This window comes from Pseudopodoces humilis, chromosome 9, assembly GCF_049639895.1.
Source record: "Pseudopodoces humilis isolate 2021_Gansu_Grassland_sample_001 chromosome 9, ASM4963989v1, whole genome shotgun sequence".
Taxonomy (NCBI): domain Eukaryota; kingdom Metazoa; phylum Chordata; class Aves; order Passeriformes; family Paridae; genus Pseudopodoces; species Pseudopodoces humilis.
The window spans coordinates 27,252,476-27,275,709 of record NC_142208.1 but is presented as its reverse complement, the minus strand read 5'-3'; the positions used below and the strand labels follow the sequence as shown (position 1 = coordinate 27,275,709).

Here is a 23,234-nt window from a genome sequence, read left to right as displayed (position 1 = left end):
ATCTTTAGCACAGCCTTTCAGGAATGTAGCTTGCAATTTCTGTTGGAATAGTAAAGAGGGGAGTTTAAGGATTACAAGTCTCTAAATGAATGGTGTGTAGTGGGGGAATAGCAGACAGTACACAGAAAAATAAATTGGTACATGAGAGCTCTTTAAACTCCTGTTTATCTAACTCATGCAAATCGTCACCACTGAAGTCATACTGCAGTCATCAGAAATTGTCAGTGTTTCAGAAATAATAGGAAAGCAGCGTTTTGGAGTACCCTGAGTTCACACCTGGAGAGTGCAGCAAAAAATGGAAAAAGGCTGTAGAATGGAGTACCCAGCCTTAATTTTGTGGAGCTTGTTTTCTGTTTCATATACCTCATTTTGAATGGCATCTTGAACCCCTGATCAGCTGTTCGGGTATCAGTTTTCCTTGGACACAAAGAAATTCAACCCTTGCCTGCTCCTTGAGGCTACTTTTGTCAGAGTGCACACACTGCCTACTTTAACATTCCTAATTCTCCTGAATTTTTAAAGCTTGAGTCCCATTTGAAGATGATAGTGTTGCTTTTTAAAAGTAAACCAGACCATGTTGTGCTACAGTCATGGTGTGTTAACTTACTGTCTCTTGGGTATGTTTTAAAGGGGGAAAATAGCCCTTAGAAAATTTTGTTAGACTTGGTAAAACTGAGAACTAAAGGGCAAAAGTAATCTAGAAGTTCAAAATAGTAACTGCATAAATCTGTCTAATAAGGTGAGTGAAACTGCCATGGCACGAAAAAGAAAACATTAACAAAAATGAGTTTGTACCTGTTCCTCCTGAATTTTTAACTTTATTAACTGTTTCAGAAAATTTGCAGTCACTTAATATTAGTACCTGTGAACTGTGTGCATATTGTTTCATGTAGTCACCTTTGAGCCCATTCAGTCATCACCTGCCTCTTAAATTAGAGCTTATAAAATTGAATTCAATTTAATGCATTTGGAGTACACAATAGTTCATTGTGGATGCTTTTTATGTTTGCAAGTTACTCCTATAGTAATACATAACTCATTCCAAGCTGTTGCTGTCTGTGTCTTGGACTCTTCTGTTGTGGGGCTGTCTCATAAACTTTACTTTTTAATATTTAGAGTCCAGAAGGCCATTGTAGATGAAGCTTCTGAACCAAGTACTCCAGGTAGTTTTGTTCAGACGGATCCTAAAGCTATCAACAAAGTGAAGAAAAAAGCTAGGAAAATTCTCCAGGAAATGGTAGCAAATGTGTCACCTGCTTTAATCAGGTAAGAAAAATGTCTCATTGATATTGTCAGTGAGTGGAAGAATGGACAAGCTCCTTCTGCATAATACCAACAGAGCTTGTAACACATGACGCAAAAATAGTAATTATTCTAAAAATATATTATTCATAAAAATCCCCTTTTTAATGTTAGCTAATAAAATAGTAGTTATTCTTCATTTTCAGATGCAGCAGAAATCCTCTGCCTTTCCAAGGAATATATCTTATGATAAGATTAAATACAGACTTTTCCTTTTCTCCCAAAACTAGTTTTGGTGCTAATGCTTCGACCAATATTGTCATAATTTTTTGTTTCAGGCTCATATGGGCAAGAACAGCTATCTGCAGCATCATAGACTGAAAGAAAATTTTTCCATTAGCCTATTTAATATTATAATTTGTAGATATAAATATCTCGGGGAGAGTCTTATTTTAGATAAAATCCTCTCCTGTGATGTCTGCATTTACTACTAAGGATAATTTTGTCTCTGTCATGTTCCTAGTTCACAGCCTTTACTGAGGTTGATACAAGATTTGTGTCATAACTGCAGGAAGCTGAAATGTGGCTACTAACCATAGGCAAAACCTTGTTTAGCAGTTGGATTTTATAGTAATTTTGTTTGAATATAAATGATCAGATTAAATGGCTTTGCCTTTAGTCACACAGAAGCAATATAGAACAGAGGCAGAAATAAATGAAGCTTTTTGAGTTGTGTTTGTTTTCCCTTAGGTTGACTGGCTGGGTGTTACTGAAGTTGTTCAACAGCTTCTTCTGGAATATCCAGATCCACAGAGGTCAAATAGAAATGGTCAAAGCAGCAACAGAGGTAAGGGAGGGTGGGAAAATCCAGTAAGGTAGATTTCTGAAGTAGTTTCTAATGATGTTTGCAGCACTTCTCTTTTTGTGAGAGTTCTGCTAAGTCTGTATGAAGTGCAATTGTAGGTAGAACCATTTTGTATCTGAAACATAATAAGAACACTACAAAAGAGTGTTCTTATTAAATATATGCTCCTAGAGTTGTGTAACCTAAAATACTATGTGAACTCTGATCCTTTGATTCAGGATGAAATTTTAACTATCAGGTTGAATGATTATCTCAGAAATGTTGCATCCAACATAATTTCCGTTTTTTTGAGCTGAGGCAGACAGCAGTAAATTAGTAGATCTAGTCAGGATTTTTCACTTTTACTTTGATTTGGAATGAAAACTTAAGAAAAAACTTTCCCTATTTCTTACTAGCTATCTGTTTCCATTTTTTGTATATTTATTGAAATTAGTCAAACTCCTAAATACTACCATTTTCTTTACACTTAAATGAATTAACTCTTCTTGCAGGATTTACCCTAGAAATATTGATTAGATAAATGAAACAAAGAAGTTCCTGTTCTTTGCTGGGTTTTTTTGAATACTGTGTTTGGGAAACCCACTACTCATAAATCCTTGCTAATATCTAATAGAAGTACTAGTACTTTGGTGATAGTGAGGATTTTTCCTCATCCCTTTAATTGTTTGATTAGTGTTTTGACACTGTAAGTCTGAAGAAACTGGGAGTGTTAATCATTGTTAATGTAATGGATACAATTGAAAACTGATTCTGAAGAAACTGGGAATATTAATCATTGTTAATATAATGGATACAATTGAAAACTAAGACTAGAGACAAGTAGACTAAAATGTTCTCATTGTCCCAGCTGAAGGAAGACCAGGAGTAAGCAAACTCAATTATGGTAACTGGAAAACACCATCAGTTCAGATATGATGCTAGCAATCTCAACAGTTGATTAAAGAAAAGGAGTAATATTCCATGTTTTTTACCAGCTGACTCGTTTCTTTTTTCCTTCTCTCCCCACCATAGATGAATTTGCCTCTTATATTTTTGCCTGTTCACAAATCCCACATTGATTACCTGCTTCTTACATTCATTCTTTTCTGCCATAACATCAAAGCACCCTACATAGCTGCAGGGAACAATCTCAACATCCCCATCTTCAGGTAATAACCTCTTCTTATTTGAAAAAAGTCTGAGATGGTGAGATCTGACCTATTGCACAAAATGTTCAAGTGTAAAATTATCTGACTCTTATTGGGTCATCATGTAAAACTTCTTTGTTTCCTATGACGTGTTCAGAGATAGAGCATCGCAACATCCTGGTGAGGAGCCCTGTTGCAACCTTAGGAGGGTAAGGAGAAAGGATATTCCTTTTCTCCAAGTCTCAAAGTGGTTAGGTGACTAAGGATAAAGATGTTATGGGAGAAAGAGTTGTGCATGGACAGCTCTTCATGGATTTAATGAGCTAGCTAATGAGCAGCAACAGTAGTGGGTGAATAATACTTTGTGGGTATTCCTCTTGAGTCTGTGTTTAAATTATATTTTTGGTAGCTGAAGAACCTGAGGTTTTAGGTAATATTTTGCCATTGAGACAGAATTTGGGCATATTTGATATCTAAAAATCCACTGGATATTACAGCAAATGATGAGGAAAGAAAGGGATTACCTTGACTTTAATGGTATCTTACACCAGTAGGTACTGGTCTGTAATAATCCCAGTGAAAGAGGCATTCATATAAATTATCAATTAAAATTCTATTTCCTGGGGCCAGCAGAATAAAGAAAGTTTAGCATAGATAATCTAACATTATCTCAGGCACTGGGCACCCTGATTTTGACAGTATTCAGCAGGCCCACGATCCACACATAGCACCCTGTCTGCAGAAAGGGGTACTCCTGTTTGCTCTTTTGAACCAGTAAAGGATTTTCTTGCAAGCAAACAACCCTATTCATCATTGCTTATATCAAGCAGAAGGGATGTCCTTGTGAGAACTTCTTGCTAGACTGAGATAAATCCAGGAAGATGCAGATGTTGTCAAGTGGGAGCTGCCTGCAGATTGCTCTGTTAAAATCAGCTGGCTGAGCTGATTCTGCAGCTGAGGGGAGTGTGCAGCACATCAAAGTCATGCAGTCTGTGCAGCCCAGCATGGACTGGGGCCACCTTAGGTTAACTCTTATATGGGTCACCAGCATCTCAGTGAGCAAAAATCTCCTGGTACAGTGGCTTTTCAAGGCAGTGAAATGGAACAAGACTGTGTAAAGAAGCCTGTTCGTAAGGGAAATAGAGAAGTATTTGTGTAGTCCCATCATGTGCAAGTAGTGTAGTACAGTTTAGTCTTTAAGAATTTCAGTTATTTGCATCCCTGGTTGTGCAAGGAATTATTTGTTGGAGGTGTAGTAGTTTCCTGCAAACTGAAATCAATGAGCATAATCCTTCTTTGGTGTGCAGCACATTGATCCGTAAGCTGGGAGGATTTTTCATTCGTCGGAAGTTGGATCAGAACCCTGACGGTCGTAAGGATTTCCTCTACAGAGCTTTGCTCTATGTGGTGTGTATTTCTTGTCTTCCTTTCTGTAGGTAGTGTTCCACTTGGGTGGCAAGTGGGAGGGTTCCATCATTCTGGAGATGAATTTATTGCTTTGAATTTGTCTTAAGTTTCATACTGCAAAAAGAGGGTTCATTTTTGTATGAGGGTTTGAATTTATAGAATAAAGAAAATTGCATGCTCAGCCCCTTTGAGGATGAGCAGATACCCACCTTGCATAATCCTTATTAAGGAATGTGGATTTAATGCTCTCTGAGTTAACTTATACTTGTTTCACTGATGTCTTTTGTTGTGAGGCATCTCTACACTGATTCACTTAACACAATGGAAATCTCTGTTCATGAAGGGTTGATGTAATCCTTTGTGCCATTCAGTATAGTAGCTGTATTTGCATCTTGGAAGATGGGATGTGCTGGGGATCCAGAAGGAAAGATGAATGGGAATCAACTGCATCAACCATTGCTGGAGATACTTTTTGAACAAATGTCATTATACTGCTTGTATATTCATGCAAATGCAGTTGCATATAGCTCTGGGCTTGTGTCAGGCATTAATTAATTACTGGGTTTTTTTTCCACAAGTACTCATGCCAAGTTGTGATCTTCCAATGCTTTTAAAAGGCAATGGTTGCCAACAATATATTTGAAATATAATTGTATGTTATTACACATATCTATGCCAATATAATTAGATACTTATTTTTTCTTTTTTCCAATCTTTTTGTATTCAGCACATAGAAGAATTGTTGAGACAGCAGCAGTTTCTAGAAATATTCTTGGAAGGCACACGTTCTCGAAGTGGAAAGACATCTGGAGCTAGAGCAGGTCTTCTGTCTGTGGTGGTGGATGCTCTCTTCTCCAATGCTACTCCCGATGTCCTAATTATACCTGTGGGAATCTCCTATGATCGCATAATTGAAGGTCACTATAACAGTGAACAGCTGGTAAGAGCAATCAAACAACTTGTTTTGCCTAGGGGATTTTCTGCTTATGTGAAGGAAAACGTGTTGCATAGTTAAAGGTTGTGCTGGTCCTCTGTGCCATGCACTCAGGGTTGAGCCATGAATCACAAAATGCCTCTGACGGGGAGTGCTCAGGTACAAGTGACACGCTTCTAAATGCAAATTCATGACATGACAAGTAATATGTTCAAGGGGATATCTCTGGAGAAAAATAGTTCTCTTGATTTACTTGAAGTTACAAGGTGTGTCAAAAGCTTTGGCCTTGCTTCGTCTGCTGTCGCATGCATTTTAATTTTAAACATAACCTTCTAATTGCAAAGTAGAAGAAAAGCAAAACAACCACCTATGTTTTCTAGGGCAAGCCTAAGAAGAATGAAAGTCTATGGAGTATAGCTAGAGGAGTCTTCAGAATGCTGCGGAAGAATTATGGGTGTGTCAGAGTAGATTTTGCACAACCATTTTCCTTAAAAGTAAGTTTGGTATCTTGAAGGTGTTTTTGAAGGTTTGCCATTTTTGGTGTTTCAATAGTGGCACACATTTATTTCAATTTTCTTTGTGAGTTATCATCACTAGCATTATCTGCTGCAGTCCATTCTGGCAGGACAAAAGTATCCTTGTTTTTGATGAGTGTGTGAGTCTTTGGACACATTTGCATCAAGCTGAAATAGTTTCAGAGTTGATACATTATTTTTGAAACAGTCTAAGTATTCTTACTGGTGGGGTTCTTTGTTTAACAAGCAATCTTTAAAATTGTTCTTATACTGTCTGGTAATTCTTTACATTGTAGAGACATTTGGAGTTGAAAGAAGCTGAATACTGTTTTCAATTTTAATTTAATGAAATCTACAGTGATTGAGGAAGGGCATTTATCTCACTGGATTTTTAAAATTGCTAAGCAAATTAGCAGCTATAAAAGTGTCATGGGTAATACATTATAGAAATCTGTATATTCTTTGAAAGTCATCATTCATTATTAGTTCACAACTGTTACCTACAGCACAGAACAGTATACACTGTTCTGTATTTTCTCAGAGAATGGGGTAGTGTGGCATTATCTGCCTTTCCTCTAAATTCAGAATCTGCTGGTACTAATCTATGTTTCACTAATCTGTATTCTGTCACAGTATACCTTATTTTTAGTGTGACTTTAATAAGATTAAACACTGAACAGCAATTTAGTAGAACATTATTCAAATTAATTAGGTGTTCTTCTTTCTGCCCTACTTCTCTCAGAAAAAGCAGTAGGGTTGGAGAGCTTTGGAGGGTTCAGTTACCACAGCATGAAATTACTGTGACCAGCTGCACTGCATTATAATTAGTGTAGTAGGGAAAGATACTAATTCACTTCCAAAAGAGAAGGCTTGGGCTATTCTGGGTAGGGAGTTAACAACTCTTGTTGGATCAGTGTGTAAGGAAAAGAGGGTTATCTGCCCTCTTAATCTAGTGAAATGCTAATCACTCTGTACCTTCCCAGCAGCCTCTGTCAGGTCTCATTTGTACCTGTGTTCCTTGTTGTGCTTCAGAATAGTGATAAATGACATAAATCGTTAAACTGTGCCTTCACTCAGATTTGCACAAGTGTAACTGTAGTTGTGTTACTGCAGGTTTTTTAAAGCTGATGAACTTTGAGGGTTAATTTTTGGCATTTGCAGTTCTATGAGCACAGGCTTAGAAGCAGAAGAGTGTGAAAGAGGCTGTGGAAGTCTTTTAAGCAGCTTTCCTGGGAGGGAACTGTTTTCCTGACCAGCAGGTTAAGTGGCTCTTGAGTTTCCCATTCTTTGCAGAAGCTGAGGGAACACAGTGTCCTGAAAACAGAATAGGGTAAATTTTAACCTATAAGGAGAGGAGTTTGGCTTTTGAGAAATTTGGGATTCAGGAATTCCAAGCATGCAGTACCCTGCCTGCTTCCTGGGGGCTTTAATTTGTTTCTTCCAACTGGAGTTTTGTACACTAGTGTTTCCTGTTGGAGAAGTTCTCTATCCTGGCATTCGAGGAAGGCAGGAGTAAGCAATAATTACAGTCTCCATGCTGGTTCTGAATGGGTGCTAGGCTTTGCTCTCACTCATGTTAATGAGGCAGTTCTCATTAATTTAATCGTGGAACTCATCTCAAAGGAGTTGTTCACAGCAGGTTGCTGACAGAGAGTTATGTGTTGTTTTCATTGCAAGTTTTTTTTTATGAAATACAGATCCCTTGCTGTGGGAAGTCTGCTTTTTTGCATAAAATAAAGTCAAAAGTGAATAACCTGTTGAAAACTTTTGATATCTGACCTTATTACCACTTTTTCAGTATGAGCTATTTTTAATCAGTTGCATTTTCAAATAATTGCCTTTTTTCTGTAAGTGTTATCAGTTGAATGCAAGAATAAGGTGGAAAAATTACAAAAGATAATGAGTCTTTTTTTAACAGGAGTATGTAAACAGCCAAAGCCAAAAACCTGTGCCTGCTCCTCTTTCTTTGGAACAAGCTTTGCTACCAGCTATACTTCCATCAAGGTAGAGATTTTTTTGGGGTGTTGTTGAAAGGGAGGACAGGTTGGGATTTGGTTGTTTGTTTATCTTTTTAGTGTTCTGCATTAGATTCAAAGCAGTGCTTGAACTCCCCATGGATAATCTAATTGTTCAGAGAAAAATGCAAAACTTAGGCAATTATAACTGTGCAATTTATTATAAGAGTTACATTCTCCCTGATGAGCTCTATTCAAATCAATTCAAGTAGACTTTTTTCCTTTTTTTTTTAATTTTAGTAACCTCTGTTGGTTTGTTTATACATTTTGTGGAATAATTTAGGAGGAAATATTACATGCTTAGGGAAAAAAAGGATTTGTTTTTAAACCTCACAAACATTTCACAAGGTTTTTGGAATAATTCCAAAGCAAATAGGGCCTGTGAGTGAGTCCTCACTCAATTGTTTTCAAGGAGGAGATTATCAGAACTGCAAAACTGCTTAAGGATTACTTCTGTATTTGTTACATAGATACACATTTTAGTTGATTTTTTCAGGAGTTACACAAACCTGTGTGGTCCTGGTGGGGACAAAGTCAGTCCTGTACCTTTAGAAAGTTGTAAGTCCACATAAAAAGGCCATTTCTACTTTGTAGAGAGATTGGGCTCTGTGTTTTATGCAAATTTGCTTTTTCTACTTTTGTCCATACTCATTGAAGGAAAAAGAGCAATTGATGTTACAAAAGTCATGAGTAATCATAGCAAAATCTTGCATTTTTTCTTTTGGTAGTCTGATCTGGATTGTTGTGCAGTGCAAAGAAATAATCAGGAAAAGTTGGCAGAGCTTTGGCTGATTGTATTTTCTGCCCTTGCCAGACTGTAATGGCATTTTGTGCTGTGGTTCAGTTAGTATATATATAAAAAAAAAATAAATCAGTTTATATTATTTTACATTTTGATCAGAATCTAAATGTCATCATGTTAATTTTTATTCTGTATTCAGACCTAACGATACTGTGGATGAAGGTACAGAGGCCTCACTGCCCAACTCCAGGGATATTACCAGTGAACCCTTCAGAAGAGAGCTGATAGCCAACTTGGCTGAGCACATTATGTTCAGTAAGTGTTGAAGAGTATCACTACCACAGAATCATAGAGTGGTGTGGATAGGAAGGGACCTTAAAAGTCATCTCATTTCCCAACCCCCCTGGCATGGGCAGGGACACCTTCCACTGGAGCAGGTTGTTTGGTTTTGATGGCAGCATGAATTTTCTGTGTGCTAATGTCACACTTCCCAGTTGTCTCCATTCAGATGATCATTTCATTTCTTACGTAATCTTGACAATTCTCCATCCTTTGTCTCCCTCCTTCCTCTTCAAAGTTTAATAAACTCTTTTTCTGATCAAGTAGAAGATTTTTGTTCAGTTTGTTGAACTGGTACACTAAACTTTCTGTAATCTGAAGTGCTGATTGTCACATTGATACACTCATTGCTTGTCTCTTCATGTAAGGAGCTATTGGAGTGTCTTAATGGCATTATTTAAGATCATACATGAACTCATATAGCTGCATGGACCAGTGTTGCCAGGTTTTATAGGTTATGTGGTGTTTGCTTCAGTCAGTAGATCTGTGGTTTGTGGTACCAGAGATACACAGAAAACAGTACTTATCTTAGTAAATATTTAAGATTTATTCGGCCTTTATGGTCCAAATGACTTTGATTACTTCAATATTTTTTCAATAGTGGATACTGTTTCATTTGTAATGTTGTTCTGAATGTCTCAGGTGCTTAACAAGTTTATCTTGTTCATCTCTAGCTGCTGACAAGTCCTGTGCTGTGATGTCTACCCACATTGTTGCCTGTTTGTTGCTGTACAGACACAGGCAGGTAAGGCTTCTGTACTGCTTAAATAGCTAAACATTGCTTTGGCCTTGCTAACTTAATAATAAAAAAAAAAAAGAAGTATGTACTTTACTATTGCATGATACTGATAAAAAAAAGATACATTTAAATTAAAGTGGATTTCAGATAGTCTTGATGCTGATACTGTAGTTAGCAAGCAGTGGATGCTTGAACACAAGTCATTGATGGGATTATAAATGCTTATGTGGAAATAGATCTTTGTCATTCAAAAATGTTACGCTTTTTTAAATATCTCTTGGGTTTAATTTATTGTATTAGGGTTGTTTTTTAGATCTCAAAACATATTCACTATTACTCTATGAATACTCTAGAGACTGTTCCATTAATTTTCAAATTGATTTTACTTTCCTCAGTACTAAAATACTATATCACAATGGCAGAATGATACTAATGTTTACCTGAACTCTTGTGCATAAGAGTTTGAAGAATTTTTTTTCCTCCTCCAAGTTTGTTTTGTTTTTTTTCTAAAATTTCTTTAAATCTAAAGCTTTTATTGCAAGTAAATTGAGAACAAACGGAAAAATATTGGGCAGTTGTGTAATCTTGCTTGTAGAGGAAGTGTTACCATTCTCATCAGTCCAGTCTTTTCAATTTCCTGAAATAGTGGAATCAAAGAAGCATTTTACAGTGTAATCTGGCTCCATTTTGACAGAAAACAAGAAAAGGCGGTTCCTGAGGAAAGGCTTTTCCTCATGTTCCAAACCAATTGTTCAGTCCTGTTAAGTGCAATACTCCCAGCTAACTGATCATTCACTTTATAGCAGAGGTAATGGAAATATGATACCTTTGACATGGTCTTGAGGGATCTTGAGGTATTTAGGTCTCTTCAGGCTGTGAAATAAACCAAGAAGCAAAGAAAAACCTTGCATTCCCAAATAGTTACATGGCTCTAAAATATAATTGCATGTAATTCAAAACATCTGGAACTACTGCATCAAAACCTTAGTGAAAATCAGGTTTTCTGATACAACTGTTGTGCTTTGGATTATTGGCAGTTAGTGTATTGTGTTTGATATATATCAGCTTATGTGGTTTACTGATAGACTCCTGTGCAGAAGAATTGTTCAACTGTGTCATTCCATGTTTATTTCTAGGGAACCGATCTTTCTAGACTGGTAGAAGATTTTTTCTCCATGAAGGAGGAGGTCCTAGCCCGTGACTTTGACTTGGGATTTTCAGGGAACTCAGATGATGTTGTCATGCATGCCATCCACTTGTTGGGGAACTGTGTGAATATCACAAACACAAGCAGAAACAATGAGTTCTTCGTCACTCCCAGCATTACAATACCTGCTGTCTTTGAACTCAACTTCTACAGCAATGGAATGCTTCATGTATTCATTAAAGAGGCTGTTATTGGTATGTTTTGGGGTTTGTCAAGGAAAGGCTTTCTTGTAACCCTTGAAGTCAAAGCATGTGCACAAAAATCCCCATTAGTTTCTCTTTAATATATCTTTTCGCTTCCTGTTTCAAGCCAAACAAACAGTTTTAAAGCAAACTTTTATTTTGTTTGAGGATCATTTCCATTCTTTTTTCCCCTCATTCTTTATCTTTCTTGGAAGTATTTGTGTATTGATCACTGCCGTAAGTAAGGCACTATCAAAGTTCTGAGCCAACATGGCAAAACCTGTGCTTTGGTGAGCAGTATTTTAATGAAATTTTGTTTTGATCTGACATTACTGGATACAAAATAGTGGTTAAGTCTGTCTTGATTCTTGAATGGCAAGTGTAGTATTTAGTATGTAGTACTAATGTAGTATTTGCTTTTAGCCCCAGAGGTGGACAGAACAGAAGTTTGATGTTTCCTTTGCCATAAAGCTCTTTGGGAAATTAAACTTTGCCTGTGTTTGTTTCTGCTCCAGCCTGCAGTCTCCATGCCATTCAGAGCAGGAGGTACAGAAATGGTACCAGTGGTGCATCTCCTAGTTTAATCAGTCAAGAACACCTGGTCCGAAAAGCTGCCAGCTTGTGCTATTTGCTTTCTAATGAATTCACTGTATCTTTGGTGAGTAATTGCATTAATTGTCCAGTTTTTTCTTCCGCTTGTTACTTCAAAATTACAGGATGTTTCTACAAGTGTCACAGCTCTGATCTGTTCACTGTCAGTGCAGTGTGATGGTGGTGGGTGTCAGTGGCTGTCACACACTGAGTGCCACCTGCTGCTCTTGCAAGTGATGAACTGGGTGATGCTGGGCTGGGGACATTTCTGCTGTGCTTTAGGCCTTTTCTGAGAAAGGCAGCATTAAAAAGCCCACCTCAAGTTGTGGGAAGCTGAGAGAGCAGCTTCTCTAACATATTTTGTGTCATTCCTGTCATGAGATCATCACAGCTGTACTTGCATTCTGCCCAAACTATTTATTTATTTTTTTACCTAAAGAAGCAAAAGTTTTTGTGGGTACCCAGCTCCTATGAGTTTGCACAGGTGATTGAAATTATGTTGGGAATTAAGGCTCCATATTCTAAAGATATCCCTTATTTGCATAGGAGTGCAGTACTCAAGTTGTGCCACACCTAGTACTTAGTGGCAATTTTAAACATGGCCTGACTTCAGTTTTTGTTGTTACGAAACACTGACGAGAGCTGATGATATCTCACTTTTCAGACACTACATACTTTCAATTTTCAGTGCTAGATGTTCTTTTTTCTTATGTGTAGAAGTTACTTAAAATTCTAGAGATTCTTGAATTAGTTCTTGCATTTGTACTCATATTTGTGTTATTCATTTTTACAGAAGCATAAGCCAAATTTAGTTTTTTTTGTCTGGGTAGTAATGTTAGCTCATATACTGAAGTTCTTTAGTAATACTATCCTTCTGCTTTCAGAATTAATTTATTATTTTTTTTAACTAAGAAAATATTTCATAGATGATTATGAATAATGTGAAAGAGGTTCAGGTTTTTTTATTCAGTTTCAAAGCATGTAACAGAATTTCTTGAAAGTGTTGTTTCCTTTAAATTCCAAATAGATCACCATTATGAGTTTCAATAATTTTAATTTTATGATTATTTTATTCCAGAATTGTTAACAAACTAAAATTTGGTTAGAGGCTATTGAAAAGGGAGAATATTTAATGAGGCTTCCTAGCAGTAGTAATGCATTTCAGGAAAATCTTGCACATGTTTTAAATACCCTATTTCACTATAATTTTTTTTAATGTCTGCCAGGATAAACACAAGAGTGGTGCAATGGGATTATGCTGATAAAAATTTAACAGCTTACATAAAAGAAATGATACTGCTGTATCTAAAACATTCATGCTGAACAGGGAATGATGTTGCTGTAATGGATGTGACTTTTTCACTGCATTCCTTTTTATGTTGTGCAGCCTTGCCAGGTGATCTATCAAGTTTGCCATGAGTCTGTGGAAAGGCTGATCCAGTATGGCATTCTCCTGGTGGCTGAGGTAAAGTGGCAGAGATGCTGTGGGCATAGTGTACTGTGCTATAGATGGTTTGTGCTCCTTAGTTGTGAGACTTGTTCTGAGTATGTGTTGTTACTGAAAGCTCATAACAACATGTCCAGGACTGAGGCTGCTTCATTCCTCTGTTCATAAGCATCAGACAGTACAGTCAGCCTGTGAAGCTTCATGACTCTGTGTGTAATTTCATTTTACCAGTAAGGCTACTAAGGAAGACATCTGCTTTTGTGCTGTCTTGAAACTTGGGATTTATTTTATTATTGGAGCCCTTTCAAATGTAGCATAGCTACATGGATTTTTACTTTCTACTTGACCGGAGTCAGGAGTCCAGACCTTTTGTCATTCTTTAATTCCTTTGTATTGATCTCAGAATTACTGTAAAACTCCTCAGCTTGCAGTTTCAGGGCTGTAGGGCAGTCACTGTGTGGGGCAGTTAGCCAGAGGTGCACAATGCAAAAAAACCCTTAGGAGTAGAGGCAGCTGATTCAGCATATGTTTGCTTCATAAACTTCTTTTTGTGCACAGTAAACAAATCTTGGCACCCAGAAGGAAGCAAGGAAAAAACCCAGTCTTTTTCACCAAATGTCTCTTCTCTCTCCTTTTCTCAATGCTGCCTATAATTGAGTCTCACCTGCTTCCATTAAATCCTGGTTAATAAATGCATTGATTCAGTCAGATGAGATTATAAAATAAACCTATTGCTTGCCTAGATTTGGAGGTTTACCTATTTACCACCTTGTTTTTGAAATTTAAGCAGGATGATCAGGAGGATGTTAGCCCCAGTCTTACAGAACAGCAGTGGAATAAGAAACTGCCTGAGCCATTATCTTGGAGAAGTGACGAGGAAGATGAAGACAGTGATTTTGGAGAGGAGCAGAGAGATTGCTACCTGAAGGTAGTATTTACTTTAGGCTACTAATGTTGAACCCTCTTATGAGAGATAGAAGTTACTTTGCTTATTTAGGACAGGTACTGATAAATTTTTTTTTTTGGTTTGGAGGGGTGGTGATTGTTGGTTTGCAATGTTAGTATTTTTGTATAGTCCCTTTGTCTCCTTTGCATGAGGAAAACAGCTGAAGAAACAATAATGACAGAGCAATGCTTAGAGTCCTGAAAACTGACAAAGACTCAAGTATCTTGGTTTTATTCTTTACATGCAGTCTAAAAGGGGCACATCCAACTGGTATTTATATTCAGCCTATATTTCACTTAATAGATTGCTTATGTTGATTTTAGATATATTACTAGTTTTCTCAGAGCTGACACAGACACTCCTTAGAATATTTTGTTAACACTTGAAAACTTCTGTCCATCTCTGTGAATGGAGGGCAGCCCTTCTGTTGGCTGCAGAACAGCATGATGTCTTTAATTTTATCTCGGGAAAATAGTAATACCCTGGAGGAGAAAAAAATAGCATTGGTCTGTGATGTTCAGTGCCTGTTTTTTCCCTCTTGATAAACCTCTTTTTTTGCTATGCTCCCATATTGTGCTGTGTCCCCACACTTGTTTTTGTACAAGTTTTTGTGATTTTGTTTTTATTTTTGTTGCTGTTTTGCCATACTATGCCTTGCAGGTAGTTTCTGGTTTCCACTGGTCTCTGTTACTGAAGCTTTTGTTGCCTTCTCTTAGGTGAGCCAGTCTCAAGAGCACCAGCAGTACATCACTTTCCTGCAGAGATTATTGGGACCATTACTGGAGGCATACAGCTCTGCTGTCATCTTTGTGCACAATTTTAGTGGTCCTGTTTTAGAGTCTGAATATATTCAGAAGCTACACAGGCACTTAATAAGCAGGACGGAGAGGAATGTTGCTGTGTATGGTATGTTAAACTGGTTTTGGAACTGGGTTTGATTCATTCTCTTCTTTCTACCACAAGGGTAGCCCAAATTGACCTTCAGTTTATCTCTGGGTTTTCTGTCTTGCAGCTGAGAGTGCTACCTACAGTCACGTGAAAAATGCAGTGAAAGTCTTCAAGGAAATTGGAGTAAGTGCTTGGTGCTTAGAGCTGGTGACTGTTAAGTTTTGTTTCAATAATGAGCACAATTTGGACATTACAAGGAATCTGTTTACAGATTGTAAACAGATCTGTTTACAAATTTACAATTTGGACATTACAAGGAAGTGTCAGTTTAAAATCAGTGAATGTACCTGTGGAAATGTATTGTGGGTTTGGAGCATTTAGGTTTCCTTGAGGCTGAAGGCTGTTACAGAGAGCACAAGCTGCAGAACAGGGCACTTGTTGCCCCTGGGAAGGCCTGTCTGGATGGCTGGGTGACTAGACATTTTTATTCACAGCAGATGAAGTTCCTCTGTTCTACTCCGTGTCCCTGTTGAACAATATTGAAAGGCTGAGAGCATGTTCTGTGCTCAGTAACAACTAAATTTAATTTTGAAGTCTACTTAAATCTTTAAAAAAGCATTAGTTACTGTATTTTGGCTTAGAGGTGACTGATGCCCTGGAAGAACCATCCTTATACACTTTCAGTGTTCACCACGAGGGTACAAATGTTCATTGAGATAATCATTCAGTTTTGTACTTTACCACTAGTACTTTAAATTATAAATCACCCATCTGGATTTTGCAAGTGTTTTTCTTTCATCAAACTGGCATGGCTTCCTGAATGCCAGACTTATCTGTCATAATAATGAATACAGCATTATAATTTTGAAAGTATTGAAATTTAGGCAAAATGTTGCTGGGTATGAGTTTTGAAGTCTTTGCCTTTAAATTCTGATATATTGAATAATCCAACAGTAGTTGGCCTAGTAAAGGTATCTTCCTGTAGACTCTGAATAGATGTGAGGAAATCACATTGAATCCATCATTTACCAACAGCAGGATAAACTATAATGAAAAGTGGAATTAGATAATGTTTACTGAGCATCTATTATAGCATGGCATCCACATTCTTGTTTTTAAAGTGCTTACATTTTCAATTGGTGCCTTTGCTTGTTTTGTCCTTCACTATTAAGATTTGGTTATTTATCATGCATTGTACTACTGTACTTATTTCTCAATTTCTTTTTTTCCATAATCCCTGAGGGGCTTCAGTATTGAGTGAATTCTAATAACACCTAAAGGCATTGCCATGTAAGCCTTCAAGAAATAAAAAGAAAAAAAGTCTTGTAAATGAGGGAGAATTTAGTATAGACCATAACATTTTAATCTCAGAAAAAAGGAGATTCCTTTAATATGGTGATACTTACATGTGTTCATGCTGTGCTTCAGGTTTTCAAGCAGACTCAGCAAAAGAAAGACATCATTTTGGAACTCGGCACTACGTTCCTACCTCAGCGCAACAGGCAGAAGCTACTGGAATTTGTCATGAGCTTCATGGTGTTATAGACCACACACAGCACCTTTGTCCAGGGACACAAGGACAGATTTTGAGACTGTGGCAAAGCCTGGGGACATTTGCTAATCCTTCAAAGTGTAAGGTGCCACTGTCTGGGTAAGGCCTTCTCTGACTTGAACTACTGGAAGACAAGTGCCTTCTTACGTGTGCATTTATGGGTTTCTTACAGTCCCAGTCCTGCTGTAATACAGCGATACTCAGATGACACTTTCGATACAAGTAATTAAACATATTGCAAAAAACAAGATAAACTATTAGAATTAGACATAAAAAAAAGTTTTATCAGTGTTACATTTTAAATGAACTTTTAAAGACTGTAACAGATGCACAAGTACACATATTGGTGTTCTGTAGCTAACCCTGAGATCTTGAGTTTAGTGGCAACACAGCTTATGGCTTAACCTAGTAACTTTCCTTCCAATTCAGTTTTATTGTTTTAATAAATGGTTTAAAAATTTTGCTTAGGTAGACTATATACTTCATGGATAAAGCCATAGTTTTTCATATGTGTTAGCATAAATGCCAAAATTCTAATGAAAATTACAGGTACAGGCATCTGAGAATAACGATCATGTAGCAGATGATTGTGAGAAATGTCAGCAGGCACACCTTGCACTATTAAAACTGTAGTGCAGTGGTAAATTGCACTAATCACTGCTGTCAGGAAGAATGTGAGAGTAGTGTTTTTATTATGGCATCTGTCATTCAGCCAGATGAGTTAGGAGACAGTTGCCTGAATGTGAATATCTTGTAAAATCTTAGATTATTATTTAATTGAAAAAAATCCTAATAAGTTCGTGGGGGGGCTTTTGGTTTTGTTTTGTTTTTTTAATTAATAGGATGTCAGATTTTTTTAAAGTGGTGTAAAGACTTGATTTGGTGAAATAAGTTTTAATTTTGGCCCTAAAAATTTCTGCAATAATTTTGTCAGTTCTTTGGAAACAAGTGTTCATATTATATTCTGTTGTTGAGCAAACCTAAATTGGCATGAAGTAGTACCTCTAGAAACAAGGAAAAATAAACAATGTACTTTTGACTGTAATCTGATTTACAAAAGAATTAATTCATAGGCAAACTGAATGATGAATAAAATCTGTCCTATGAAACAGGGCTCTGGTGTTGCAATTTGATCCTTTTTCATGGAGGACTTGCACTGTAGATTTCATCTTCTCTTCATGTGAGGGCAGATTAGATTGCAACCTCTAGTCCTGTATTTTAGTACAGCTGATTTAGCTGAAGCAATAACTTGCTGGTACATGAAGCTGGTTTGCTTGTGAAACGTGTTTTTCCTCCTTTATGCCTTCTAGATGAGGGAAATTAAACATTTCCTTTGCTGCACTGCTTTGCTTGATTCTCACATCCTGGCCTTGTGAGCAGAAAATCCCCCAAACTTCATCATGTAATCTCTGTTGCTTAACACAAACATGGAAAAGCATACTTGAATCCCAGCACTTGCACTGTTATGCCAGCACAAAACTGATGCACACAATTAAGAGTTTGTGGCCAAGGAGCTTGCATTTGTACTGCACATTTGTCAACAAGAATATTTCTGTAAATTTTTTTATTAAATGCTATTAATATTTGAAAGCTGCAGTTTATAGTTTATTAGCATTATACTGTTAGCACTGTGAAATGCATGTGTTTTGTCACTAAACCAGGTGCTCTACAACACTTAAAGAATTTCTGAACCAAAGCTACATTAATATGGATAAACACTGACCCTTGAGTTGCCTGTGTTCGTATGTCCTTCTGCTGTCTCAGCAGGACTGACTACATCACACATAATTTGTTTTGTGAAGGCTACCAGCTGTTTGGAAAACATTTTCATCTCATACTCACTGATGTGCACTGTTCATTCACCTGATGAATTCTCCATACAATGTTTGTTGCTGATGGCTTCCATTTAATATCAAAAGTCTAGGTGCTTCTGAATAACGAGCTCTCATAGTTTACTGCACTTCAGCAAATCTGAAGTGTACTAACAGCAAAGATTGTATATAAAAAAATTTAAAAAATGAAGCAATATGAAGCAAACAAAACTTGAGTCATTTTATTAAGAATGTTTTGCCAACGGAGGTATTAGTTACCATAAAACCCAGGAGTACTGCGGTCCCTTGAGTGTTCTGGCTAGGTGTTGCAACTAAAATAATTTATGGCTTACATTAAAAAAAATTTAAAAAAATAAATCTGGTTAACATAAATCAATGAGTGGGTAATAATGCATGTGAATACACATTAATGGATACTTATATATGCAGGGGGAGGGGCACCTCTAAATCTGTTTTGGTTTTGTACAAAAAAAACCCTGCATGTGATAGATTGGTACTGTGAATCATATGCCACTGGAAGCCCTTGCATTCTGCAGCAAGTGTGTATGTATATGTGTATATATGCTAGTGTGTACATTCTGACACACAACATCTCTGCTTTTCCCTGAAATTAAAGCACAGAATGTAAAATTATCAGGCTGTAACAGTCAAAAAGACTAAAACCAACACTTGCACTGTATTTACACCTTCAGTGTCTTCTGATTTTGTTAACTTCTCATGTTTGCTTTGCTGTTAGAATTCCAGGTCGAGTTGATTTCAGTAAAGTTAACCAGTAAAAGACAAAGGACTGGCCCTGAATTCCCACAACTGTATTTTAAGACTTTATAAAGACTTACACGGGTCTCGTAATTCTTATGAGCATAATACTCAGGTGTGCAGATCTTTTTGGGCCAGTGTTTTTCACGCTGTGAGAAAGTTAACCTCTCCACACAGATGCTGTAGGTGTCCTGTTTTTAGAGTGATGGAAATGTAGACTTTGCACTCCCCGTGCGGCCGCAGCAATCCACGTGTTCCCTGCCGGAGTCTGGGCAGCACAGGGCTGCACTCGCCACCTCTGATCAGGGAGCACACACACACACTTTTGTTCAGCTGCCTGCCTGCTCCTCAGAGAAGTGCCCCAAGCACCGGGTGGAAGAAGGTTGAGCTGGGAGGTGATGTAAGATACTGTTGTTTTTGTGTTTCTGTGCTGATGAGCCAGGAACTGCTGACTGGAGAATGTTACTGTGTTTTACCTGTTATGTGTAATGCCTGTCTGTTGCAGAAGCACAGAGGTGTTCTGGAATCATTTTAATAAATTAAACTGTTTGCTAATACGACATTTAACAAGCTCTTCTAGTGTTATTTTGATTTTTTTGTTGTTGTGGATTTTTTTAAACAACTCACTGAGATAATTCATTCAATAACTTTGTCCCACTGCAGGTAGTTTCTGAAATTAAACCATTAAAATCTCTGATTGCAGATGTATCTCTACCAGTGTATGAGCTGGAGCAGAGACACTTAAAAAGCAGGTTGAGGTGACATCCCAACTCTTGAGCCACTGTTTTGTTGCAAGTAGAGGTGCCATTTTTCCTCTCTTTTCCCCCATCCCCACAAGGTTCTTGTACATGGAGTTCTTTTGCAGTTCCTCTGTCCTAATTGGGGGTGTTTGTGTGTCATTCAGGAGCCTGAGACGGTTCTGATGCTTCAGACTTCCCTTCTTATGGTGATTTCAAGCTGGGCTGGAGTGTGATAAACACCTGTCAGCAATTGTGACAGCATCTGGAAAATGTGAATTAATTGGAATGGGGCTTTAACATAATAAAACCTGCATAGATGATCATTACCTAAATTGAGAAGGAGGGTTGCTGCTTTACTCTTCAGGAAAAAAAAAGTTATAATCAGCTGGTTCTCTGAGAGGCCTCTAGCAATGTTCACATGCAAGCAAGGCTCAATTAATTGACAACTCTAGGCTGAAGCAGGAAACTTAGAATTCAATTATTGTCAGTAGCTTGAATTAAACCAAATTCTTGTTGGTAATGACCTTATATGTTATTTCTGTGTCTTCCTATTTCTAAGTCTTTTGAAATCCCAAATGTCAGATAAACACTTACCTCTAGTTTTTGCTTAATTCAGTTTTTCTATAATAAAAGCTTGTCGGGCTTATTTAGAAGGATCATTGCTTTGAGCTCTCTGCTTTGTTCTCTTATGGTACATCGTGTTTTCAGTAGTCCTGTTTTCAAGGTAAGATCACATTGATCCGAGTTGCTGCTTGAAACATTTTCTTTTCACTCTTTATTTATAGATATTCCTTGTGTTTTGCAGTGCTGGGCAAGAATTATTGTCATTTATTCTCCTGTAAGTTGGCCAAGCTGTTAATGTAATTACCCCAAAGGTATTATCATAGTTGGTGCTATCTTTAGAATTAGGGACTTTCTGTCTTTTCTGAAGAAACATGTAGGAAATGTTCATCACTGTGTGTTGTGCCAGAGTTCAGGCCTGAGAGACCATAAACCCCAAAAAGATTTTCAGCTTTCATTTGTCATAAGGCATTGGCAGTTAGAGAAAGAAAAGCTATTTAATTAATTGCTGAGTAACTATTAGATATACAAATCTGTGTGCATGCAGGGAAAAATTTCAGTAAAAGACACATAGCATAATTGCTATGAATAATTTGCATGAAAAGGTTCTTCTCCAGCACAGTAATAATGTTGGTTGTTAAGCTCACAGTATTTACATCTTGGTTTCAAATGTTTTCCAGAGAGACAGTCCCTGAGAGGTGAGGAAACCCAGGTATGGAGATCAGATGATGTAAATTAAGTTCAAAGATTCACTGAACCCATGCATGGCCTTAGTCACATCACTTCTGATGCTGTTTTCATTTTCATTAGGAAATAATTAGAGGAACTGCATGTGTACAGGTATGAAGTTAATCTTTTCCTCTCCTTGAAACACAAGTCACAGCCAGAATGAAAGAATTTTGGAGTTGAAGGTTACTATTAGGAGTGGACATGACTTTAGATCTGCTCTGAGTCTTGTCTGTTATGTATCTTCATTAGAAACCTTGGGAATGGAAGAGAATTTGCTCTTTAAATTTGTAGGTAACAGCTGGGAGAGCCAGGTGGTCCAGTGGAGGACATCGTGATCCTGGGGTAATGATACATTTTGGAAAGATCTGAAGGTAAAAAGAAGAAAGCCATTCCAACCAGGGAAGTAAAGTGCATTACATCTGAGAGAAAAACAACTGATATACAGGCACAGGAGAGGAAATAAACCAGCTGTGCAGCAATTCTTTGGAGAAAACGCCAATTTAGTGTCAGACCACGACCAGAATGTGACTTAGAAGGGTCCTGCTGCCATGGAAGGGGCAGATGTCATGTAATGATAGCCTTACTCCTGCACATGAATGACAAACACAGGGCAAAACTTTGCAGTCCATAAGGTCTCAGCTGGGATACCAGGTTCTGTTTGAGGAGTTCAGTTTGAAGGATGCTGCAGGCAAGATGGAAGGGGAGTAAAAAGTCTTCCCCTCAGCCCCCTGTATGGAGAAGAAAAGAATCTGGATTATCCCCTGGATATGGAAGTACCCAGACTGGATAAAAGCAGTGAATTTAGTCTTCAGTTGCACTGAAAAGAACCAGGATAGATAATGTAAAAGTCTTTTACTGTGAGCAAAGAGAAGTGCTGACACAGATGGCCTAGGAGGGCTGATGTTTCCTTTTCCTGGGAAACACTAGGTCCCTGTCCCTGTTGGTTGGACCTTGCTGTGTGGTGGTGAGCAGAAAAGACAGGTGAAGCTGTCTTCTTGGTCTGGGCATCTTTCCTGGGCAAAGGGCAAATGGGCTTGTACAGAAACAACTTGGGCTAGCTGCTTTGGCTGGTGGTCTGGCTTATTCTTTATGTTTGAGATCAGGAGAAGCTGTAGTATGAATTATATTTCTTGCCCCTGTAATCATTGAGGAGTAAAATATATGAGGGTTTTATTAAGGTTGTTCTGTAAAAATGTTTTCTTAGTGTTTCTGCTGGTCAAAAAACAGATGGAGTGCCAGCAGGGAGCAGGGAAGGACTGGGGAAGAAATCAGACATCCCATTATCTTACTGTGTTGTGTGAGCCTTTTCATAGAGAGAGGTGTAGGAGTCTCCTACCTCTGTCAGTAGTAAAATCCCTGGTGACTGGAAAAGGGGTGAGGAATCCTGCCCCTGGCATTTTCATTTTCCAGAGTGTGTCTGGCAGATAACAATAATAAATTACAAATTAACCCTGTAATCTGTTAACAGTTTACAGTTTAACTCTGGCACTGCTTTGGAAATACTGAAAGCCAAGTGATATTTCTTGAGCTTTGGGTTTACTGCTGGCCTGACTATTGCATTATCTCAGGAGTTCAGGCTCTAGTGATTGTTACTACATAAAGAAAACGACATTTATAAATGCCACAGAATTGACAGTGGCACTCTTAATGCATTTTCTTTGGAAGAGTTTCCAGAATCCCCCCAAAAGTACTTAAGCAGCCTCTTCCAGAGAGCTCTGTGCAGTGTGAGGGCTGCTGTGTAATTGGTACCTGGGATGGTTTGTTAAGTGCTCATGTGGCCTGTATGTAAAACCAGTGTCACACCTTTGGTTTGGTGTCCCTCTTCAGATGAGGCTGAGGAAGGGCTGAGGTTTTGTACCCAGTTAAATATTTTGTGTA

The 23,234-nt window shown here is 37.7% G+C and overlaps 1 protein-coding gene across 6 annotated transcripts in view; it reads left to right on the top strand.

The window, feature by feature from the left end:
* The window catches only part of GPAM (glycerol-3-phosphate acyltransferase, mitochondrial), a 30,586-nt gene extending 10,700 nt beyond the window's left edge, over positions 1-19,886 (top strand). For 5 of the 6 annotated variants that reach the window (XM_088059672.1, XM_088059673.1, XM_005520736.3 and 2 more), the window contains 16 exons: positions 1,117-1,266; positions 1,993-2,089; positions 3,119-3,255; positions 4,542-4,641; positions 5,369-5,581; positions 5,956-6,069; positions 8,009-8,094; positions 9,047-9,162; positions 9,861-9,931; positions 11,062-11,326; positions 11,830-11,972; positions 13,293-13,370; positions 14,140-14,280; positions 15,015-15,204; positions 15,311-15,369; positions 16,615-19,886. In XM_088059672.1, coding sequence (XP_087915798.1) covers positions 1,117-1,266; positions 1,993-2,089; positions 3,119-3,255; positions 4,542-4,641; positions 5,369-5,581; positions 5,956-6,069; positions 8,009-8,094; positions 9,047-9,162; positions 9,861-9,931; positions 11,062-11,326; positions 11,830-11,972; positions 13,293-13,370; positions 14,140-14,280; positions 15,015-15,204; positions 15,311-15,369; positions 16,615-16,731 — 2,077 coding nt within the window. In that variant the 3' untranslated portion in view covers positions 16,732-19,886. The remainder of the gene's footprint in view (positions 1-1,116; positions 1,267-1,992; positions 2,090-3,118; positions 3,256-4,541; positions 4,642-5,368; positions 5,582-5,955; positions 6,070-8,008; positions 8,095-9,046; positions 9,163-9,860; positions 9,932-11,061; positions 11,327-11,829; positions 11,973-13,292; positions 13,371-14,139; positions 14,281-15,014; positions 15,205-15,310; positions 15,370-16,614) is intronic. The other variant, XM_088059676.1, reaches the window with a different exon arrangement.
* The last annotated feature ends 3,348 nt before the right edge of the window (positions 19,887-23,234 follow it).